The sequence below is a fragment of the Saccopteryx leptura genome, chromosome 1, assembly GCF_036850995.1.
Source record: "Saccopteryx leptura isolate mSacLep1 chromosome 1, mSacLep1_pri_phased_curated, whole genome shotgun sequence".
NCBI classification, from domain to species: Eukaryota; Metazoa; Chordata; class Mammalia; order Chiroptera; family Emballonuridae; genus Saccopteryx; species Saccopteryx leptura.
In genome coordinates, this window is record NC_089503.1 from 388,307,778 (window position 1) to 388,333,153 (window position 25,376).

The window sequence follows — 25,376 nt, forward strand, 5'->3', positions numbered from 1 at the left end:
CAAACTGGCATGTTTGGATATTTTTAAAAGCTCAAAAAATTGGGTAAAATACTTAAATACCTTAGAACACCTGGGTCATATGATCAAGGACAGTGGAAGAGAGACACCCCATCTCTCACATCTGACCAGTGAATGATGCCAGGGATTTATCATGACACAGGTTGTGAAAGACAATGGACAGAGGCACCAAATACTGATTTTAGAGACTGTTCTCTGAAGCGTTCGGAGAAGCATCCATTGCATAGTAATGGGCCCTCAAATTTAGAATATTCGACAGAAGTCTTAAGTTTGGATAATTTCCAAAAACACTCATACATACACAGAGATATATATATATATATATATATACATATATATATGTATATATATATATTTAGATATACACTAATAAATGCATATCTATATTGATATATAGTAAACACCATGTATCTGTCAGCTTGAAGATTCTGGATGAAATCTTCTCAATTCTGGATGAAACTGTGACAATTCTCTCTGTGACTGCTGCAGCCTAAGTTTACAGGGTAATATCTGTGTAAAACAAGAAAGAGATACAGGAGAGGATGAAAGACTGGGAAACAGAAGTCAACAGAGTCTCAAATGAAAGAGGGGCTGTCTCAGAATCATGTGGGAGGGACAGCAGACATCTAGGAGGAGGACAGACCAACGGAAGGAACTTGGATAAAAAGGCAGGAAATATTCAACTAAGAAATTAAACAGATGTGTTCAAGTGGATTAAAAGTAAAGGAAGATCAGTAATTTTACCTAATTGTCTCTTAAATTCACCTGGAAAAAAAAATGTCAATGTCAATTTCATGGGAAGCAACCACAAAGAGAATTCAATTTAATTATAAATTCAAATATAAAATTAGGTTAATTTCAGATGAACACACACATACACACACACACACACGTCAATTCACAGATGCCGCTCCCCTGAAATGCACACGTGCACAAGGACTCAGAACTCCTTACTGCCCAAGGTGTTTTAAAGGAATAAAGAGGTAGCTAAGAGAGTGAATTTAGAAAAATAATATAAAATTTTGAAAACATTAGTTTTGTCATTTAATTTATAAAATAATTGTTTTTTTGAAAAGATTTTATTTATTGCTATTATAATGTGAAGAAATGTGAAGCAGGAGGGAAGAATGTGGACTCATGGCTGCTTCACTGTAGCTGTAGCTGCTGCCCTGTGTGCCGTGTCCGGGCAAGTCCAGGGTTGATCTGGTCACCTCAGTGTTCCAGGTCCACGCTCTATCCATGGGGCCATCACAGGTTGGTTAAAAGTATTCTCAGTTTTATTGAAATATTTATGACTCTGTTATTTCCTTTCTTAGCTTTATTTTAGTAAGTTCACTGGGTGCTTTAAACACATTAATGACTCTCACTGCTGTGGCAGTGACTTTGTTCAGAGTGGCCCCACACTGTGGAAGGAGCACTGACACACAGCTCCTCCCAGTCAGGGGTCTGGGGGCTGCGTCCTCCATGTTTTTGTCCATGGACTGATTTTTTACCACAGTGTATTTGCATATCTGTTTTAATTCATTCCTAAGTGAAGAATATCTTAATACTCATGGGGGCTGAATTCAGGAGATAGACAGGACTGGGATTCTCTGACTGAGAGTCTGTTTCTCACTGGACTTTACTTTGCTTTTCCCTTAATCGAGAAACAAATATCTCAGCACCCATGAATGAGACAGGTGTTCTACACACTGTATAGAAAAGGCAACAAAAGTCCTACACCTTCTAATTTTGTTTCTGCGAGGAGGCCAAGTCTCATATGTTACATAAATAAAGAAAATGCCTTGAAAATCTATTTTACTGAAATCATCACTACAATTATAAAAATATCATGCGACATGTGCTGACATAAAGATTTAAAATAAATGAAAGGGTGATAAAGGATACGTGACTGGGGTGGGTACACACTGCAACACACATACACATGATGTGTGACAGAATTGTTCACCTCTGATCTACCCATTTAAAATAAGAGAAATGAAGAATATTTAATGCACCCTAAATTTTTAAAAAATATTTATTATGATGTTTTAATAAATTTACTCATCACTTTTCACTGTATGTGCACCAATATAAAATATCTATCATATTTAATGGTCTTTGGATGTTTATATATATATAATATATATATACTATATATTTATATATAGTATATATATATATAATTTCATTCTAATTGCAGTACCTTGATTGTACAAAATTGCTACAATCACTGTAGGACAGTTTCCAAAGGACAGCTCATATAGATAAATAGAGGATTAGGTTTTTATGTTCATCAGTTCACAACATTTTTGTCCACCAATATATTCTCGACCTTGTAGTATTTGAGTGTCCACTTTAAAATTTGCGTAAGTGAAGCTAGGTAAATCAGATGCAGGGAAAAAAATGACAGTGAGTGAGGTTCTGAATCAGTGACTTCATTGTCCTGGGAGAAAACTCACACTCAGAAACTTTAAATGTGGCTAACTTCCACATATCTGAGTGATAAAATTCACTTGAGAGAAGGCTCAGTCCTCTTGATTGCAAAAACAAGAAAAATGGTGTTGTAAAATGGGAGAAATTGGAAGGCAAATGAGATGACTAGTCAGAGTTAAAAGGCCAAGACACTGAGACAAAGGTAGATGGTCACTGAGAGTTGAAGGGAAGGGAGTAAGGAACAGGTGAGGGAAGGACAGTGGTGGAGGTGAGCAGTGCTTACCTTCGTTGGTTTCATTCTTGGCTGAAAAGTAAAAGGAAGAAATAACTCATTCCCAGTGAAAGCACAATATTAGGTAGGGAAATAAACCAAAATAAGCCCCTTCATTTCATAGTTCACTCTGGAGCACACGGGGACCCATGTCTGTGAAAGCAGGAACCCTGAGGATCCAAAGGACACCTCCCCCATCAGAGTCAGTGCTGTTCTCCCTCCCCTGTCCCCTGTGCACAGGACACTAAGTCAGGAAAGAAAGTGAGGAGGGTTAGGATTAGAAATTCTGGGATTGACAACACTAATTTTTTCCCTGTCACTGAACTGTCACATTTTTCAGATCAAAAACAACAACTGTATTCACAGAGGAGACAGGGAGTTAACCAGCGATGAGGAAGTGAACATGTGGACAACACTGGTTTTGTGGCACTCGTCATATGACACCTGCTCTGTACACAGACGGATATATTTCTAAAGAACAATACTAAGAACAAATTATATAATTGTAATTGTTCTTAGAAAAAGACAATTTTTAGCTCTAAATGATTAAATTTTCCTTTTTTTGGAAACATCGTAATCAATTATTTTTCTTTTACCCATCACATAAACAGAGGTCAGAAGTGAATCACTTTTTCACTTACTTTAAGATAAATCATCCTTCTACAAATTGTATATTTTTAAGTGCATTTTCTGATTTGATAACAGTGTCAACTTAATGCAAAAGAATAAAAAATGGACATGCTTCCATACTTTTAAAGGCTAGAAAAATGTTGTTTGGAGTATTTTCTCTCAAGAGTCTGGGAAACATCAATTGTATGAGAATGGGCTGTCAGACTCGGAATACTTGATAGAGGTTTTAAGTTTGAATATTTTCCAGAAATACATACATATTTATTCATATATATATATATATACACACAATAATATACACTTATATGTTAATATAAAAAAATCATGTATCTGTCTGCTTAATACCCTTCATCTCATCAATGTCTTAATCAAACTGTGACAATTTACTGAAAGATAGAAGCAACCAACGTTTACAGAGAAAAAATTGTATAAAATGAGAAAAGACAGAATAACAAAGAATGGAAAGTAGGAAACAGATGGACTAAAGCCCACAATTGGAGAAATCCTGTCTCAAAACCAGTGGGGAGACAACAGTCATCTAGGAGGAAGAAACTTGGATAAAAAAAGCCAGAAATATCAAAGAAAATAAAATGCTGGTGTTTTCAGGTGGATATAGAGTAAAAGAATATCAGTTAATTTACCAAAAAATGTCTTCGTGAGTCCAAAAACAGAAAAAAAAATAGGTCAATGTAATTTTCATAGGAAACAACCACAAAAAAATTGAAATTTACTGATTAATGCAAATTTAAAATTACGGGAATTTCAAATGACCACGGAAACAGAGATCAAATCACACATAACAACCTCCCTAACAAACAACTACACAGTAGCTCAGAGATCACTATTGTCCACAGTAATTTTATAGTGAATAAAAAGGTTGAAAAGAAAGTTAATTTAATAAAATAATATAAAATTTTAAAATATTACTTTATTTAATTTATAAAATAGTTTTTTAAAAAGATTATAGGTATTAATATTACTTAGAGAAGTGATGAGAGGCAGGAGGGAACTGTGTGGACTCATGGCTGCTTCACTGTAGCTGTAGCTGCTGCCCTGGGTGCCGTGTCCGGGCAAGTCCAGGGTCGAACGGGGAAGCCCAGTGTTGTAGGTCGAGGATCTATCTTCCGAGTGACCACAGGCTAGGCAAAAAAGTATTCTTGGTCTATTTGAAATATTTATGTTTTAGTTACTCTGTTTGTAAACTTTAGTATGGTCACTGGATGCTTTTAAACACATCAGGGAGTCTCACTGCTGCGGCAGCGACATCGTGCAGAGTGGCCACCACACTGTGGAAGGAGCACTGACACACAGCTCCTCCCAGTGACACAGGCTCAGGGGTCTGGGGGCTGCGTCCTCCATGTTTTTGTCCATGGATTGGTTGTTAATCACATTGTATTTTAGTTTCTGTTTTAACTCATTCCTGAATGAGAATATCTTGGTAATCATAAGTGCTGAATTCAGGACAGAGACAGGATTCGGAATCTCTGACAGAGATTCTGTTTGTTACTGGCCCTTACTGAGCCTTTCTCTTAACTGAGAAAAAGTATGAAAACACACATGAATGAGACACTTTTCTACACACTGTAAAGAAGAGGCAGGGAAAGCGTTACGTCCGCTAATGGTTGTTTCTGCCACGTGCACAAGTCTCATCTATTCCATCAATAAATATCTTGAAAATCCATCCCACTGAAATTATCACTGCAAGTTACAAATACTATGTGACATGTGGGGACATAAAGGTTTAAAATAAATAGAAGGGTGACAAAGGATCTGTGACTGGGGTGGGAGCACACTGCCACGTACAGATAAGCTGTGATAGAATTGTGCGCTTGAGATCTGCATACCTTCATGAATCAAGGTCAACCCCAATAAATTCAATAAAACATTAAAAATATTTTAAAATAGGAGAAATGAAGGATATTTAATGAATGTTGTAAATTTGTAGAAAATATTTGATTATTTTTTTAGATTATTTATTTTTAAATTTTAATAATTTTATTTTTTTAACGGGGTGACATCAATAAATCAGGATACATATATTCAAAGATAACATGTCCAGGTTATCTTGTCGTTCAATTATGTTGCATACCCATCACCCAAAGTCAGATTGTCCTCTGTCACCTTCTATCTAGTCCTCTTTGTGCCCCTCCCCCTCCCCCTTTCCCTCTCCCTCTCCTCCCTCCCCCCGTAACCACCACACTCTTATCAATGTCTCTTAGTCTCACTTTTATGTCCCACCTACATATGGAATAATGCAGTTCCTGTTTTTTTCTGATTTACTTATTTCAGTTCGTATAATGTTATCAAGATCCCACCATTTTGCTGTAAATGATCTGATGTCATCATTTCTTATGGCTGAGTAGTATTCCATAGTTAGATTACTTATTTAGATGATTAAATTTAACTGGGTGACATTGCTCAACTAGAGTACATAGATTTTGGACAAACAATTTCACATCATTTGGACAGTTGATTAAGTTGTATACCCATCAGCCCAAAGTCAAGTCATTCTTCCTCTCCTTATTTTTGTCCCTCTTCATGTCCCTCGCCTGCCCTTCTCCCTCTTCACTTTCCCTCCTCCCCTGGTAACCACTGCACTCCTATTTATGTCCTTGAGTCTTAATTTAGTGTCCCACCTATGTATGGAATCACACAGCTCTTATCTCTTTCTGATTTACTTATTTCACTCAGTATAACGTTAACAAGGCCACTCATGTTGTCATAAATGATCCGATGTCATCATTTCTTATGGCTGAGTAGTATTCCATAGTGTATATGCACCACATCTTCTTGATCCAGTCCTCTATTGAAGGGACACTTTGGCTGTTTTCATGTCTTGGTCACTGTGAACAATGCTGCAATGAACATGGGGTTACATGTGTCTTTATGTATCAGTGTTTGAGAGTTTTGGGGTATATACCCAGGAGAGGGATTGCTGGCTCATATGGGAGTTCTATTCTTAATTTTTTTAGGAACCACCATGTTTTCTTCCATATGGTTGTATTACTTTACATTCTCACCAGCAGTGAATGAGGGTTCCTTTTTCTTCACAGCCTCTCCAGCATTTGCTATTACCTGTCTTGTTGACAACAGCCAATCTAACAGGTGTGAGGTGATATCTCATTATAGTTTTGATTTGCATTTCTCTCACAGTTAGTGAAGATGAGCATCTTTTCATATATGTATTGGCCATTTGTATTTCTTCTTGGGAGAAGTGCTGCTTGGGAACTATTTTTTGATTGAATTTTTGTTTGTTGTTGAGTTTTGTGAGTTCATTCCTGATCATTTTTTCACTCTATATGGACCCCTGTGAACTATAAGTCATATTTAAAATGGTCTTTGCTTGTATATATGTGCACAGATACACTAACTGCAGTTCCTACATTGTACAAAGTTGCTACAAGCACTGCACAAGAGTTACTGAGAGACAGGATTAGGTTTCTATGCGTGCCTATTCACAATGTTTTTTTCCACCATTTAATTTACAACCCTATTTTATTTAAGTGTGAGTTTTAAGTCAGGCCTGAATTATGGTAAGAGAATCAGATAAAGGGAAAGAAATGACAGTGAGGGAGGTTCTGAATCACATGACCTGCGCTGTCCTTGAAGAAAACTTACACTCAGAAACTTCTAAAGCACCTACACTTCCAGATATATTGTTGATAAAGTTTATTTGACAAAAGGCTCTGTACCCTTGATTTCAACAACAAGACAATTGGAGGGATCATAATGGGAGAAACTGAACAACATATGAACATGGGGAATCAGAGTTGAAAGGCTGAGACACTGAGAAAGAGGTAGATGATCACTGAGAGAGAAGACAGGGGATAAGGGACAAGTGAGGGAAGGACAAGGGGAGGTTATTGGTACTGACCTGTCTCCTGTTTACTCTCATCTGAAAGGGAAAAGGAAGAAATAAAAAAATCATTCCAAGGAAAAAAGAATATCTGGTAAGAAGAACAGAAATGGGTCCCCATTTCTGGTTCAGCGTGGAGGAAACATGGAAACATATTTGCTAAAGTAGAAACCATAAGGTTCAAAAGGAAATCTTACTTTTCGGAGGTAATGCTGTTTTTTCCCCTGTCCCTTATACCAAAGAAACTAAATTGAGAAATAAAACCATGAGGAAGTTAGGTGAGGAATGCTGGGATGTACAATAGTAAGTGTTCTCATGTTAGTGGACTATCATGTTTTTCAGATTAAAAAAACCACACACATTCACTTACTTTAAGATAATTTTTCCTTCTGCAAATTGTTTATTTTTAAGTGTATTTTGTCATTTGATAACAGTATCAATTTAATGCCAAAGAATAAAAAATGGACATGGTTGTATATTTTTAAAAACCTGAAAATATTATGTAAAATATTTAGATACGTTGGAACACCTGGGTCATATAATCAAGGACAGTGGACGAGAGATGCCCCACTCTGTCACATGTGACCAGTGAATGATGTCAAGTATTTATCATGACTCAGGCTGTGAGAAGACAATGGACAGAGACACTGAATGCTGACAGTTTGGAGTTTTTTCTCTCAAGGGTTTGTGAAGTAGTAAGTGTATAAGAATGGCCACTCAAACTTGGAATACTTGACATAGGTCTTAATTTTTAATATTTTCCTGAATTACATACATATATATTCATATATGTACACAGTAATATAAACCTGAAATACTTGTATATATTAAAAATTATGTATCTGTTACCTTCATACCCTTCATCTTACCAATGTCTTAATGAAATGGTCACAATTTACTACAAGAGAGAAGCAGCCAGTGTTCACAGGGAGATACTTGTGTGAAATGACAGAAGAAGGAAGGGAAAGGAGGGAAGGTAGGAAACAGAAAGGGACAGAGGCCCACACGGGAGAAGTGCTGTCCCAGAATCAGGGTGGGGACAGTGGACATCCAGGATGAGGACAGGCCAACAGAGGACACTTGGGTAAAAACACCAAAAATATCAAAGGAAAAATAGACCAGATGTTTTCAAGTGCATCCAGAGTAAAAAAATATCAGTTATTTTACCTGTTTTATTCTCAAATTTCTCTGGAAAAAAAAATGAGAGAGTCAGTGTCAATTTTAGGGGAAACAACCACAAAGATAATTCAAATTTACCGATTTAAATTTAAAATGAACCTGACCACATTTCAGATAAACACACAAACACACAAGATATTAGACACCACCCTGTCAAACACGCATCCCCCAATGCTCAGGGCTCACTGTCGTCCTCAGGTGTTCTACAGCCAACATAAAGCTGGAAAAGGGAGTGAATTTAATGAAATAATATAATATTGTAAAAATATTGGTTTCGCTGTCTATAAAATAATTATTTTTTGAAAAGATTTTGTTTATTAATGTTACTGAAAGAAGAAATGGGAGGAAGGAGCTGATAGTATGGACTCACAGCTGCTTCACTTTAGTTGTAGCTGCTGCCCTGTGTCCTCTTCCGGGCAAGTCCAGGGTCAAACTGTCAAGCCCAGAGTTCCAGGTCCACAATCTATCCACAGGGCCACCACAGGCCAAGTTAAATTTATTATGGGTCTATTTGAAATATTCATGTTTCCGTTATTCTGTTTGTCAGCTTTAGTATGGTCATTAGATGCTTTTAAGCACATCAGTGAGTCTCACTGCTGTGGCAGCGACATGGTGCAGAGTGGCCACCACACTGTGGAAGGAGCACTGACACACAGCTCCTCCCAGTGACACAGGGTCAGGGGTCTGGGGGCTGTGTCCTCCATGTTTTTGTCCATGGATAGATTTTTCAACCACACTGTGTTTGAGTTTCTGTTATAATTCATTTCTGAGTGAAGAATATCTTGATACTCATGGGTGTGGAATTCAGGAGAGAGACAGGAGTGGGATTCTTTGATGAAGCTTCTGTTTTTCACAGGACCTTATTGAGCCTTTCTCTTAACTGAGAAACAAATATCTCTCAGCACACACGTATGAGACAGGTTTTTTACACACTGTAAAGAAATGACTCCGAAAGCGTTACATCTGCTAACGGTTGTTTCTGCAAAGTGGTCAGCTCACACCCATTGAATAAATAAGGAATATATCCTGAAGATCCATTTCACTGGAATCATCACTTTAATTATAAAATGCCACGTGACATATTGAAACATAAATATTTAAAATAAAAGGGAGACAGAAGGATACTTGACTGGGTGGTGATCACACTGCCACATAGAGATGAGGTGTAATAGAATTTTGCATTGCAATCTGCATAGATTTATTAATCAACATCACCCCAATAAATTAAATAAAACATTAAAAATCCTTTAAATAAGAGAAATGAAGCATATTTAATTCATTCTGTAAAATTTTATAATATTCATTTGATATTTAAAAAACTATTCTTGATATCTTTTCACTCTATATGGACCACTGGGAAATATTTTTCTATTTAAAATGGTCTTTGCATATATATATATATGTATATGTATATGCATGTATTCCATTTTTATACAGTACCTTCATTGTACAAATTTGTTACTATCACTGCACAAAAGTTACTGAAAGATTGCTCACATAATTTATTACAGGATTAGGTTCTTATGTGGGTCTATTCACAATGTTTTTGTCCACCTAGTAATTCACAACCTTATTGTATCTGGGTTTCTGTTTTAACTCATCTGAATGAAGCTAAGTAAATCAGATGACAGGACAGAAATGACAGTGAGGGAGGTTCTGAATCAAATGACCTGAGTTGTCCTTGGAGAAAACTTATAGTCAGAAACTTTGAAGTACCTATATTTTCAGTTACCTTAGTCATTAAAATTCATTTGACAGAAAGGCTCTGTCTTCTTAATTTCAACAAGACAATTGGAGAGGTAATAATGGAAGAAACTGAGCTACATATGGAAATAGAGATTCAGAGTTGCGAGGCCAAAATACTGAGTCAAAAGGTAGATGATCATTGAGACGGAAGACAACAGTATAAAGAACAGATGAGAGAATGATTGGAAGAGTTGGTTATCGGTACTGACCTTTCTCCTGTTCACTCTCAGGTGAAAGACAAAAGGAAGAAATAAAGAACTCATTCCAAGTGAAAGCACACTATCTGGTAAGAAGGAGAACAGAAATTGGCCCCTTTCCTAGTTCACTGTGGAGCACATGGGGACCCATGTCTGTGAAAGCAGGAACCCTGAGGATCCAAAGGACACCTCACCCATCAGGGTCAATGCTGTTCTCCCTCCCCTGTCCCCTGTGCACAGGAGACTAAGTCAGGAAATAAAACAATGGATGTGTTAAGTCAGAAATTCTGGGATGTGCAAAACTATGTATTCCCCTTTCATGGAACTATCACTGTTTCAGGTTAAAACACATGTATTCACACAGGAGACAGGGACTTCACCAGCTATGAGGAAGTGTACATTGGAGGTGCCCAGCTCAACAAAACAGGTTTTGCTGCAATTGTCACATGACACCTGCTCTGTGCATTGGAGGGATGTATTCCTAAAGAACAATCCCAAGGAAAATAATATACCGTATATTTTGCTCTATAAGATGCACTTTTTCCCCCTCAAAGTGGAGTGGATAATGCTGGTGTGTCTTATGGAGCAAAAAATATGGTATTTTATTAAATATTTTAACGTACCATTTGGTTTAGAATTTTTTTTCTTATTTTCCCCCTTAAAACGCTAGGTGTGTCTTATAGTCAGGTGCATCTTATGGAGCTAAAAATAACGGTAATTGTAATTGTGGTTAGAAAAGAACAATATTAAGCTTTGAATGATTATATTTGCTTTTTTGGAAACATTGCGGTCAATCATTTTCTTGTATTCTTTACATAACAGGTAAAGATCAGAGATGTATCACTTTTCCACTTGTCTTAAGACACTTCAGTTTTCTGTAAGTTGTTTACTTTTAGTGCTTTTGTCATTTGATACTGGTATCAACATAATGCCGAATAATAAAAGAAGGGCGTGGTTGGATAAATTTAAAGGCCAGAAAAAAATATGTAAAATATTTAGATACCTTGGAAACACTGGGTCATATGATCAAGGACAGTGGAAGAGGGACGCCCCCTCTCTCACATCTGACCAATGAGTGATACAAGGTATTTATCATGACTCAGGCTGTGAGAAGACATTGGGGAGAGACACTTAAAGTTTAAAGTTTGAAATCAAAGGTTTGGGAAATAAGAAATGGTAGGAATGGACTCTCAGACTTGAAATACTCAACAGAGGTGTAAAATTTGAATATTTTATGAAAATGCATACGTATGTATTCATATATATTCACACTAATATAAATCTATAACATATGTGTATATTAAAATCATGATTCTGTCAGGTTAATACCCTTCATCTCACCAATGTCTTAACAAAACTGTCAATTTACTGCAAGACAGAAGGAGACAATGGTTACAGGGAAATAATTGTGTAAAATGAAAAAAGGAAGAAAAGGAAAGGGTAGAGGGTAGGAAATAGAAATGGACAGAGCCCCACAGGGGAGAAGTGCTGTCTCAGAATCAGGGTGGGGACAGTGGACATCCAGGATGAGGACAGGGCAATGGAGGACATCTGGATAAAAAGGCCGGAAACATCAATGGGAGAAATAAACCAGATGATTTCAAGTGGATCAAGAGTAAATGAATATCAGTAATTTTACCCTTCATTCTTTTAACGTGTCCTGAAAGAGAAAATAAAAAGGCTTATATTAATATTATGGAAAACAACCAAAAAGAGAATTATAATTTATGGATAAATTAAAATAAAATTAGGATAATTTCAGATGAACACAGAAACACATGTCAAATCACACATTTTCCCTCCAAAACGCACACCTACACAGTGGATCAAAGCTCACTATTTTCTACAGGTATTCTACAGTAAATAAAAAAGTTGAAAAGAGAGTAAACTTAGTAAAATAATATAAAATTTAAAAATATAAGTTTTGCTGTTTAATTTATAAATAATTTTTTTTTTGTATTTTTCTGAAGCTGGAAACGGGGAGAGACAGTCAGACAGACTCCCTCATCCACCCGGCACGCCCACCAGTGGCTACGCTCTGCCCACCAGGGGGGGCAATGCTCTGCCCCTCTGGGGCGTTGCTCTGCTGCGACCAGAGCCACTCTAGCGCCTGGGGCAGAGGCCAAGGAGCCATCCCCAGCGCCCGGGCCATCTTTGCTCCAATGGAGCCTCGGCTGCGGGAGGGGAAGAGAGAGACAGAGAGGAAGGGGGGGGGGTGGAGAAGCAAATGGGCGCCTCTCCTATGTGCCCTGGCCGGGAATCGAACCCGGGTCCCCCGCACGCCAGGCCGATGCTCTTACCGCTGAGCCAATCGGCCAGGGCCTATAAATAATTTTTTTAATGACAATATTTTATTTGTTAATATTACTGAGAGAAGGAGAGGGAGGTGAGAGCGAATCATATGGACTCATAGCTGCTTCACTGTAGCTGTAGCTGCTACGCTGTGTGCCGTGTCTGGGCAAGTCCAGGGTTGAACCGGTGCCCTCAGTGTCCCAGGTCCACGCTCTATCCACGGGGCCACCACAGGCTAGGCTGAAAGTATTCTTGGTCTATTTGAAATATTTATGTTTTAGTTACTCTGTTTGTAAACTTTAGTATGGTCACTGGATGCTTTTAAACACATCAGGGAGTCTCACTGCTGCGGCAGCGACATCGTGCAGAGTGGCCACCACACTGTGGAAGGAGCACTGACACACAGCTCCTCCCAGTGACACAGGCTCAGGGGTCTGGGGGCTGCGTCCTCCATGTTTTTGTCCACGGACTGATTTTTATTCACACTGTATCTGAGTTTCTGTTTTAAATCATTCCTGAATGAAGAAAGTCTTAGTGCTCATGGGTGCTGAATTCAGGGGAGGGACAGGACTGGGGTTCTCTGACAGAGATTCTGTTTCTCAATTGACTTTACGGAGCCTTTTTCTTAACCAAGAAACAAATATCTCTCAGCTCACACATATGAGACAGGTTTTGTACACACTGCAAAAAAGTGGCAGCGAAAGTGTTACAGCTGCTAATGGTTGTTTCTGCCATGTGGAAAAGTCCTGTCAATTCCATTAAAAAAGAATATATCCTGAAAATCTGTTCCACTAAAATCATCTCTACAATTGAAAAATACCATGTGACATTTAGTGACACAATGGTTGAAAATAAATAGAGGGATGACAGAAGGATATGTGACTGGGATGGGAAAACACTGTCACATACAGATGCGGTGTGAGAGAATTGTGCACCTGAGACCAGAGTACTTTTATTAATCATGGTCACCTCAATAATTATAATAAAACATAAAAAATCCATTGAAAATAAGATAAATGAAGTATATTAATGTACTCTTAAATTTTAAAAAATATTTATTCTGATATGTTTTAATAAATTTATTCTCCATCACTTTTTATAGTATGTGCACCAGTATGAAATATTGTCATATTTAAAATGGCCTTTGGGTGTTTATATATATATTCCATTCTAATTGCAGTACCTTCATTGTACAAAGTTACTACAACCACTGTACAACAGTTACTGAGAGATTAGTCATATAGATAAATACAGGATTAGGTTCTTATGTGCATCTATTCACAACATTTTTGTCCACCAATTAATTGTCAACTTTGTACTATTTGCATGTCCACTTTAAGAATGCATAACTGAAGCTAGATAAATCAGATGAAGGGAAAGAATTGACAGTGAGGGAGGTTTTGAATTAGTGACCTCACTGTCCTTGGAGAAAACTTACACTCAGAAACTCTAAATGTAGCTAACTTTCAGAAATCTGAGTGATAAAATTCACTTGAAAGAAGTCTCAGTCTTCTTGATTGCAAGAATAAGAAAAATGGTGGTGTGAAATGGGAGAGATTGGAAGGCAATTGAACTGGCTATAAGTTAAAAGGCTAAGACACACGGAGAAAAGGTAGCTGTTCATTCAGAGTCGAAGAGAAGGGAATGAGGAACAGATGAGGGAATGGCAGTGGTGGAGGTGAGCGGGACTTACCTTCGTTCGTTTCATTCTTGGCTGAAAAGTAAAAGGAAGAAATAAACAACTCATTCCTAGTGAAAACACAATATTGGGTAGGAAAGTAAACAGAAATAAGCCTTCTATTTCTTAGTCCACTGTGGAGCACACATTGATCTGTATTTGTCATGTCAGGGAACTATCATGTTTTCAGATTAAAAAACAGATGTATTCACAGAGGAGACAGGGATTTAACCAGCGATCAGGAAGTGAACAGGAGAGGCCCCATCATGACAAAACTGGTTTGGTTGCACTCGTCACATGACACCTGCTCTGTACACAGAGGGATAGATTCCTAATGACCAGTAGTACTAAGGAAAGATATATAATTGTAATTGTCATTAGAAAAAGACCATTTTAAGCTGTGTATGATTAAATTTTAATTTTTTTGAAACATTGTAATCAATTATTTTTCTTGTAGCCTTCACAGAAAAAGTATAGGTCAGAAATGAATCATTTTTCCACTTCCTTTAAGATAATCCATCCTTCTGCCAATTGTATATTTTTAAGTGCAGTTTCTCATTTCATAACAGCGTCAACTTAATGCCAAAGAATAAAAAATGGACATGGTAGCATATTTTAAAGGGCAGAAAAAATTATGTAAAATATTTAGAGACCTTGGAACACCTGGGTCATACGATCAAGACATTGGAAGAGGGACACCCCACTCTATCATATCTGACCAGTGAATGATGTCAGGTATTTATCATGACACAGGCTGTGAAAAGACAATGGACAGAGACACTTAACACTGAAAATTTGGAGTCTTTTCTTTCAAGGGTTTGGGAAGTATTAATCACATAATATTGGACCCATAAATTTGTGATACTTGACAGAGGTCCTAAGTTTAAAAATATTCCTAACACACATACATATTTATATTTATATTTATATTTATATTTATATTTATATTTATATTTATATTTATATTTATATATGTATATTTGTGTGTGTTAGGAATAAATATATATATACTAAATCCATATATCTTTCAGCTTAAAACTGTTCATGTGACCAAATTCATAATGAAAGTGTGACAATTCCTGCAAGACTGTTGTCACCAAAGTCTGCAGGGAAATGACTGTGTCCAGTGACAGAAGGCGGTGTGGGGGAGAATGAACAAGGTGAAATGGAAATCAACAGAAACCTGAATGGGAGAAGTGCTGTCAGAGTTCAGGCGTGGGGACATCAGACATCTAGGAGGAGAGGGGCCAGCAGGAGGCACTTGAATAAAAAGGCCAGAAATGTCAAAGAAAGACATAAACCAGAGGTTTGCAAGGGGATCAAGAATAAAGGAATATCAGTAACTTTACCTAATTCTGCCTCAGATTCTTCTGAAAAAGAAAAAAAGAAAATATTGACATCAATTTCATGGAAAACAGCCACAAAAGGAATTCAAGTTTACTGATAAATTCAAATTTAAAATGAGGATAATTTCAGAAGAACACGCAAACATATGTCAAATCACTCATGCCCCCCAAACACACATGCACATAGTAAATCAGAGCTCTCTATTGTCCACAGGTATTGTACAGTAAATAAAAAAGATGGAAAAAAGTTAATTTAGTAAAATAATACAAAATTTTAAAAAATATTGATTTTACTGTTTAATTTATAATATAATTGTTTTTTTTAAAAAAAGATTTTATTTATTAATATTGTTGAGAAAAAAATGGGAGGTGGGATCAAAGGGTTTGGACTCATAGCTGCTTCACTGTAGCTGTAGCTGCTGCCCTGTGTGCCGTGTCCGGGCAAGTCCAGAGTCAAACTGGAAACCTCAGTGTTCCAGGTCCACGCTCTATCCATGGGGCCACCACAGGCCAGGCTAAATTTATTCTTGGTCTATTTGAAATACTTATGTTCTTGTTACTCTGTGAGCTTTAGTATGGTCATTGGATGCTTTTAAACACGTCACTGAGTGTCACTGCTGCGGCAGCGACATCGTGCAGAGTGGCCACCACACTGTGGAAGGAGCACTGACACACAGCTCCTCCCAGTGACACAGGGTCAGGGGTCTGGGAGCTGTGTCCTCCGTGCTTTTGTCCACAGTTGATTTGTTATCATACTGTTTTTGAGTTTTTGTTTCACTCATTCCTGAATGAAGATTATTTTCACTCCTTCGCGTGCTGAATGCAGGACAGAGAAAGGACTGGGATTCTCTGACAGAGATCTTGTTTCTCAGTGGACCTTACTGTGCCTTTTCCTTAACTGAGAAACAAATATTTCAGCTCATATATGAGACAGGTTTTCTACACACTGTAGAGTGCCAGCGAAAGTGTTTCATCTGCTAATGGTTGTTTCTGCAATGTGGACAAGTCTCATCTATTCCATAAATAAAGAATATACCTTGAAAATCCATCCCACTGAAATTATCACTGCAAGTTACAAATACTATATGACATGTGGGGAGATAAAGGTTTAAAATAAATAGAAGGGTGACAGAGGATCTGTGACTGGGGTGGGAACATACTGCGACATACACATGAGGTATGATAGAATCGTGCACCTGAGATCTGCATACATTTATTAACCAAAGTCACCACAATAAATTTAAAAAACATAAAAACACCCTTTAAATAGGAGAAATGAAACATTTTTAAAATTCTGTAGAATTTTAAACATATTTATTTAATATTTTTAAATAAAATCATTTTTTATTTTTTTATTCTATATGAAGCACTATAATATATTTGTCATATTTAAAAGTCTTTTGATGCTTCTTTATAGAAATGTATTCTATTCTAATTGCAGTACCTTCACTGTACAAGAGTTACTGAAAGATAGCTCACATAGGTAAATACAGGGTTAGTTCTTGTGTTAGTTCTTATTCACAACATTTGAGTCCACCTACTGATTTTCAACCTTATTATATTTGAATTTCTGTTTTAACTCAGGCCTGAATATAGCTAAGTAAATCAGGTGAAGAGAAAAAAAAAATGAAGGAGGTTCTTAATCAAATGACCTGAGCTGTCCTTGGAGAAAACTTACATTAAGAAATTTTACTTTGGGTGATGGGTATGCAACATAATTGAACTACAAGATAACCTGGACTTGTTATCTTTGAATATATGTATCCTGATTTATTGATGTCACCCCATTAAAAAGAAATGTACCGCCAAAAAAAAAAAAAAAGAAATTTTAACACTTTGAATAGTGAGTTTTCTGAACCCTTTGAGTGAGGATTTACATGGATGTTCATACTACTCAAAGGGTTAAAAATACCCAAACCTACAAATATCTTAGTGACAAAATTCATTTGGCAGAAAGGTTCTGTCTTTACTTAAACAAGACAAAGACAGGGGTAGCAACTGGAGAGTTTGAACAGCAAATGAAGGTGGCTTTCAAAGTAGGAAGAACAAAATACTGGCGAAAAGGGAATAAGGACCAGGTGAGGGAAGGACAGGGGAGCAGGTTATCGGTACTTACGTTTGTCCTGTGCACTCTCGGCTGAAAGAGGAAAGGAAGAAATAAACAGCTCTCTCCATATGGAAACACAATGTCGGGCAGAAATGAAAGCAGTAAAGGGCCCCTTTTATAGTTCACTGTGGAGCACACAGAGACCCATGATGGTGAGAGTAGAAACTCTGAGGGTCCAAAAAACACTTTACCCATTGGAGTCAATGCTGTTTTCCCTTCCCTGCCCCTTGTGCACAAGAATCTAGATCAAGAACATTCCAAGATGGTCACAGAGTTGGCAGATGCTCCAACTCCCACTTCCCAGAACCAAGATGGATTACAACTTAAATCTGAGAACACTCATTGTGAAAGACCTTCTTTGGACTAAACTGAGAATTCTACAGCCAAAGACCACCAAAGAACCCACACTGAGACTGGTAGGAATGGCAGAGACGCGGAAAGGGCTGCCCCACTTCCTGAGCAAGTGGATGCTGGGAAGGACTCTTGTGATTGGGATGGTTGTCCAGTGAGTTGTTTGTTCTCATCCCCCAAAATGGAGTCCCAGCCTAGAGCCCAAGACACTGAAGCAAAAGGTAGGTGGTCACTGAGAGAGAAGACAAGGGACTAAGGAACAGGTGAGGGAAGGACCAGGGGAGGAGGTTAAGGGCACTTACCTATCTTGGGTTCACTCTCGGCTGAAAAGGAAAAGGAAGAAATAAACCCCTCATTCCAAGTGAAGACACAATATCAGGTAAAGAAGATCACACAATGCGTCCCCTTTCCTAGATCACGGTGGAGCTCACACTGACTCAGATCTGTGAAGGTCAGAACCATCGGGTTCCAAGAGGACCTGTCACATCAGAGGCAGTGCTGTGTCCTCCCCTGTCCCCTGGGCCCCAGACACTAAGTCAGGAAGTAAAAGGATGACGGTGTTAGGCCAGACATTTTGGAATGTGCAACACTAAGCATTCCCCTGTCACTGCACTGTCACCTTTTTCAGAAAAAAATCCATCACACGAGACAGGGACTTAACCAGTGATCAAAGCGGACAGTAGAGACACCCATCTCGATAAAGTGTAGTTTTACCTTTCTTTTTCTCAAGTATTACTGAAAACAAAAGAAAAGAAAAAGTCAATGTCAATTTCATGAGAAAGAACCACAAAGAGAATTCAAATTTACTGATGAAGTTTAATTTGAAATTAACCTGATCACATTTCAGATGAACCACAAACACAACAGATCACAAACACCCACCCCAACACACACCTACACATGGGATCAGAGCTCACTATTGTCCACAGGTGTTCTACAGCAGTGGTCCTCAACCCCCGGGGCCGTGGATCGGTACCGGTCCGTGGGCCATTTGGTACTGGTCCACAGAGAAAGAATAAATAACTTACATTATTTCCGTTTTATTTATATTTAAGTCTGAAAGGTGTTTTATTTTTAAAAGATGACCAGATTTCCTCTGTTACATCTGTTTAAGACTCACTCTTGACACTTGTCTCGGTCACGTGATACATTTATCCGTCCCACCCTAAAGGCCGGTCTGTGAAAATATTTTCTAACATTAAACCGGTCCGTGGCCCAAAAAAGGTTGGGGACCACTGTTCTACAGTACACGGAATGAGGAATATGAGGTCAATTTAGTAAAATAATAGAAAATTTTAAAAATACTGTTTTTGCTGTTTAATTTATAAACTAATTTTTTGAAGAGGTTTTCTTTATTAATATTAAAGAGAAAAGAAACAGGAGGCAGTAGCGAAGCTAAGGACTCATAGCTGCTTCACTGTAGCTGTAGCTGCTGCCCTGTGTGCCGTGTCCAGGCAAGTCCAGGGTCCAACTGACAACCTCAGTGTTCCAGGTCCATGCTCTGTCCACGGGGCCACCACAGGCCAGGGTAAATTTATTCTTGATCTATTTTTAAAATATTTATGTTCCTGTTATTCATTTTGTAAGCTTTAGTATTGTCATTGGATGCTTTTAAACACATCAGAGAGTCTCACTACTGCAGCAGCGACATGGTGCAGAGTGGCCACCACACTGTGGAAGGAGCACTGACACACAGCTCCTCCCAGTGACACAGGGTCAGGGGTCTGGGGGCTGCGTCCTTCGTGCTTTTTTCCACAGGCTGATTTTTAACCACACGGTATTGGAGATTCTGTTTTAATTCATTTTTGAGTGAAGAATATCTTAGTACATATGGTTGCTGAATTCAGGAGAGAGAGAAGAGTTGGATTCTCTGACCATGAATGTGTTTCTCCCTGGACCTTCCTGAGCCTCTCCCTGCACCGAGAACACAGTATCTGAGCTGACACACAGGAGACAGGTTTTCCACAAGCTGTAAAGAACCGGCAGGTAAAGTATTATATCTGCTAAAGTTGGTTTCTGCTATGTGCACATGTCACTTGTATTCCATAAATAAAGTATCTTGAAAACCCATTCCACTGAAATCATCACTACAATTATAAAAATAGTATGTGACATGTGATGACATAAGGAGTTAAAATAAATAAATATGACTGAGGTGTGCACACACTGCCATGTGCAGATGAGGTGTGATAGAATTGTGCACCTGAGACCGGCATAGTTTTATGATCCAAGGTGACCCCACTACTTTGTATAAGACACTAAAAAACCCCACTTCATATAGGAGAAATGAAGTGTCTTTAATGAAAGTGTCTTTATGTAAAATTTTAAAAATATTTAATTTTCTTAATAAAATTATTCTTGATCCCTTTTAATAATATATGGACCAATATGAAATATTTTTCACATTTAAAATGGTTTTTGAGGGCTTTTATATCAATCTATGTATGTATGTATGTATCTATCTATCTTGATATATATATTTATGCATTTAATTCTATTTGCAGCACCTAAAGTGTACAAAGTTGTTACAACCACAATACAAGAGTTACTGAAAGAGTGCTCATACAGGTAAATACAGGGTTAGGTTCTTCTGTGCGTTTAGTCACAGTGTCTGTGTTACGTCATGTCTGAATGAAGCTGAGTGAATCAGATGAAGGGAGAGAAATGACAGTGAGGGAGGTTCTGAGTCACATGACCTGAGCTGTCCTTGGAGGAAACTGACACTCAAAATATTTTAAAGTACCTACATTTACAGATATCTTACTGTTAAAATTTATTTGACAGAAAGGCTCTGTCTCATTGATTGCAACAACAAGACAATTGGAGGGGTAACAATGGGAGAAAGTGAACAACACATGAACATGGAGAATCAGAGCTGGAAGGCTGAGACACTGAGACAAAAGGCAGATGGTCCCTGAGAGAGAAGACAGGGATAAGGAACAGGTGAGGGAAGGACAAGGGGAGTTATTGGTACTGACCTGTCTCCTGCTCACTCTCAGGTGAAAGGGAAAAGGAAGAAATCATTCCAAGTGAAAACAGATTATCTGGTAGAAAAACTGAAATGCACCCCTTTTTTCATTTTTTCTGGAGCACACGTGGACCCATGTCTGTGAAAGCAGGAACCCTGAGGATCCAAAGGACACCTCACCCATCAGAGTCAGTGCTGTTTTCCCTCCCCTGTCCCCTGTGCACAGGAGACTAAGTCAGGAAATAAAACAAATAGGGCATTAGGTCAGAAATGTTGGAATGTGCAATAATAAGTGTTCTCATGTCAGAGGACTATCACCTTTTTCATATCAAAAGACAAACGTATTCATACAAGAGACAGGGACTTAACCAGTGATGAGGAAGCGAACAGAAGAGGCGCCATCATGAGAAACCTGGTTTTGTTGCACTCGTCATATGACACCTGCTCTGTGCATAGACAGATATATTCCTAAGGACCAGTACCAAGGAAAAATAATAGATTTGTAATTGTGGTTAGAAAAATATTAAGCAACAGGTGATTAAATTTTCTTCCTTTGAGATTTGAGGTCAATAATTATTCTTGCACCCTTCAGACAAAAAGTACAGATCAGAGGTGTATCACTTTGCCACTAGCTTTAAGACACTTCTTCCCTCTGCAGTTTGTTTACTTTGAAGTGCCATTTGTCATATGACACTGGTGTCAACTTAATACCAAAGCAGAGAAAATGGTATAATTCAATATTTTTAAAGGCCATTGTACTCAAAACAGCCTAGTATTGGCATAAGAACAGGCATATAGATCAATGGAACAGAACAGAGAACCCAGAAATAAACCCACAGCTTTATGGACAACTGATATTTGACAAAGGAGGTAAGGAAATACAATGGAATAAAGACAGTCTCTTTAATAAATAGTGTTGGGAAAATTGGACATCTACCTGCAAAAAAATGAAACTCGATCACCAACTTACACCATTCACAAAAATAAACTCAAAATGGATAAAAGACTTAAATGTAAGCTGTGAAACCATAAGCATCTTAGAAGAAAACATGGGCAGTAAGCTCTCCAACATCCCTCGCAGCAATATATTTGCAGATATATCTTCATGGGGAAGTGAAATAAAAGACAGGATAAACAAATGGGACTATATCAAACTATAAAGATTTTGCACAGCTAAAGACAATAAGAACAGAATAAAAAGACAAACTACACAATGGGAGAACATATTTGACAATACATCTGATAAGGGGCTAATAACCGAAATTACAAAGAACTTGTAAAACTCAACATCAGGAAGACAAACAATCTAATCAAAAATGGGAAAAAGAAATTAATAGACACTTCTCCAAAGAGGACATACAGATGGCCAGTAGGCATATGAAAAAATGCTCAACATCACTAATCATTAGAGAAATGCAAATTAAAACCACAATGAGATATCACCTCACACCAGTCAGAATGGTGCTGATCAACAAAACAACACAGAATAAGTGCTGGCGAGGATGTGGAAAAGGGAACCCTCCTGCACTGCTGGTGGGAATGCAGACTGGTGTAGCCACTGTGGAAAATAGTATGGAGATTCCTCAAAAAATTAAAAATTGAACTGCCTTTTGATCCAGCTATCCTACTTTTAGGAATATACCCCAAGAACACCGTAACACTGTTTCAAAAGAAGAAATGCACCCCCATGTTTATGGCAGCATTGTTCACAATAGCAAAGATCTGGAAACAGCCCAAGTGTCCGTCAGAGGATGAGTGGAAAGAGCCCAAGTGTCAGTCAGAGGACGAGTGGATTAAAAAGCTTTGGTACATATATACTATGGAATACTACTCAGCCATAAGAAATGATGACATCGGATCATTTACAATAACATGGATGGACCTTGATAACATTATACTGAGTGAAAGAAGTAAATCAGAAAAAACTAAAAACTATATGCTTCCGTACTTGGATGGGACATAAAAATGAGACTCAGAGACATGGACAAGAGTGGAATGGTAACCAGGGTGTAGGGGGAGTGATGGGGGGAAGGAGAGGGAAAGGGTGCGAGGGAGGAGAGGGGCAGAAGGAAAACCAAATAGAAGGTGACGGAAGACAATTTGACTTTGAGTGAGGGGTATGCAACATAATCAAAGGTCAAAATAATCTGGAAATGTTTTCTCTGAACATATTTACCCTGATTTATCAATGTCACCCCATTAAAATTAATTAAAACAATAAAATAAAATAAAGGCCAGAAAAAATTATGTAAAATATTTAGATACCTTGGAACACCTGGGTCATATGATCAAGGACAGTGGAAGAGGGACGCCTCACTCTGTCACATGTGACCAGTGAATGATACAAGGTATTTATCATGACACCAGATTTGAGAAGACATTGGGGAGAGACACTGAGCACTGAAAGTTTGGGCTCTTTCTTTCAAGGGTTTGGAAAAGTACTAATTGAATAATAATGGGACCTCAAACTTGGAAAACTTGACAGAGGTCTTTAAGTTAGAATGTTTTCCTGAAATACATTCTTATATATTTATATACACACACGCTAATATAAACCTGCAATATAGGTAAACATGAAAACTTTCTTATGTACCAACTGAATACCCTTCATCTCAGCAGTGTCTTAATGAAATTGTTACCAATTACTGCAAGACAGAAGCAGCCAATGTTTACAGGGAGATAATTATATACAATGACAGAAGAAAGGATAGAGAAGATAAGAGGGAGGAAAGGGAAATGGACAGAGTTCCAAATAGAAGAAATTCTATCTCAAAATCACGTGGGGGGACAGCAGACATCTAGGGAAAGACAGGTCAGCGGAAGGCACTTGGATAAATAAGGCCAGAAATGTCAAACAGAAAAATAAACTAGATATTTCAAATGGATGAAGAGTAAATAAATATCAGTGATTTTACCTACTATTTTCGTAAATTCCTCTGAAAAACAGAAATAAGAAAAGGTTAATGTCAATTTCATGGGAAACAACTACAAAGAGAATTCAAATTTACTGATATATTCAAATTTAAAGTTAAGAAGAGTCCGTTTCAGATGAACACACAAACACACAACGAATAACCCATCTGCCCAACTCACAGCTACACAATGACTCAGAGCTCGCTACTGTCCACAGTATTCTACAGTAAATGAATATTTTAAAAAGGGTGTTAATTTAGTAAAATGATAAAAACATTAAAATACTTTTTTCTATTTAATCTATAAAATAATTGTGTTTTTGAAAACATTTTATTTATTAATATTGCTGAGAAAAGAAACAGGAGGCAGGAGGGAAGCGTGTGGACTCAGCTGCTTCACTGTAGCTGTAGCTGCTGCCCTGTGTGCCGTGTCCGGGCAAGTCCAGGGTCGAACTGGCAACCTCAGTGTTCCAGGTCCATGCTCTGTACATGGGGCCACCACAGGCTAGGCTGAAATTATACTTGGTCTTTTTGAGATATTTATGTCTCTGTTATTCCATTTTTAGCTTTGTATGGTCACTGGATGCTTTAAACACATCAGTGAGTCTCACTGCTGTGGCAGCAACATTGTGCAGAGTGGCCACCACACTGTGGAAGGAGCACTGACACACAGCTCCTCCCAGTGACACAGGGTCAGGGGTCTGGGTGCTGTGTCCTCCATGTTTTTGTCCACATATTAATTTTTAACCATACTGTGTTTCAGTTTCCGTTTTAATTCATTTCTGAGTAAAGAATACCTTAATACTCATAGGTACTATATTCAGGAAAAGGACAGGACTGGGATTCTTCGATGGTGAGTGTGTTTCTCTCTGGACCTTCCTGAGCCTCTCCCTGCACCGAGAACACAGTATCTGAGCTGACACACAGGAGACAGGTGTTCCACAAGCTGTGACGAAATGGCAGCTAAACAAAGTGTTACCTCTGTGTATGGTGCTTTCTGCCACGTGGACAGGGCTCCTCTATTCCATCAATAAATAATATACGTTGAAAATCCATTCCACTGAAATTCTGACTATAATTATAAGAATACCATGTGACATGTGGGGACAAAGAGATTTAAAGTAAGTACATGGGTGAGAAATGGGTACGTAACGAGGGTGTAGAACACACTGCCATGAGCAGACGAGGTGTGATGGAATTGTGCACTGGAGACCTGCCTAGCTTTAATAACTAAGCTCACTCCAATAAACTCAATAAAATATTTTAAAAACCATTTAAAATAAGGGGAATGATGAATATTTAATAAATCCTAAGATTTTTAAAATAATTATTCTGATATATTTTAATATACGTATTCTTTATTCTTTTTTATTCTGTGTGGACTGCTATAAAATATGTCATATTTAAAGT

At 37.9% G+C, this 25,376-nt stretch overlaps 1 protein-coding gene across 1 annotated transcript in view; it reads right to left on the reverse strand.

Annotated features, from left to right (window-relative positions):
• Positions 1–432: 432 nt before the first annotated feature.
• Positions 433–25,376, reverse strand: part of LOC136389327 (uncharacterized) — a 178,429-nt gene continuing 153,485 nt past the window's right edge. The window contains exons 9-19 of the mRNA XM_066361161.1: positions 23,970–23,990; positions 18,389–18,409; positions 17,745–17,765; positions 15,632–15,652; positions 14,298–14,318; positions 11,952–11,972; positions 8,358–8,378; positions 7,209–7,229; positions 4,262–4,473; positions 2,717–2,737; positions 433–528 (exon numbers count right to left, since the gene is read on the reverse strand). Of these exons, the coding sequence (XP_066217258.1) occupies positions 433–528; positions 2,717–2,737; positions 4,262–4,473; positions 7,209–7,229; positions 8,358–8,378; positions 11,952–11,972; positions 14,298–14,318; positions 15,632–15,652; positions 17,745–17,765; positions 18,389–18,409; positions 23,970–23,990 (497 nt within the window). The remainder of the gene's footprint in view (positions 529–2,716; positions 2,738–4,261; positions 4,474–7,208; positions 7,230–8,357; positions 8,379–11,951; positions 11,973–14,297; positions 14,319–15,631; positions 15,653–17,744; positions 17,766–18,388; positions 18,410–23,969; positions 23,991–25,376) is intronic.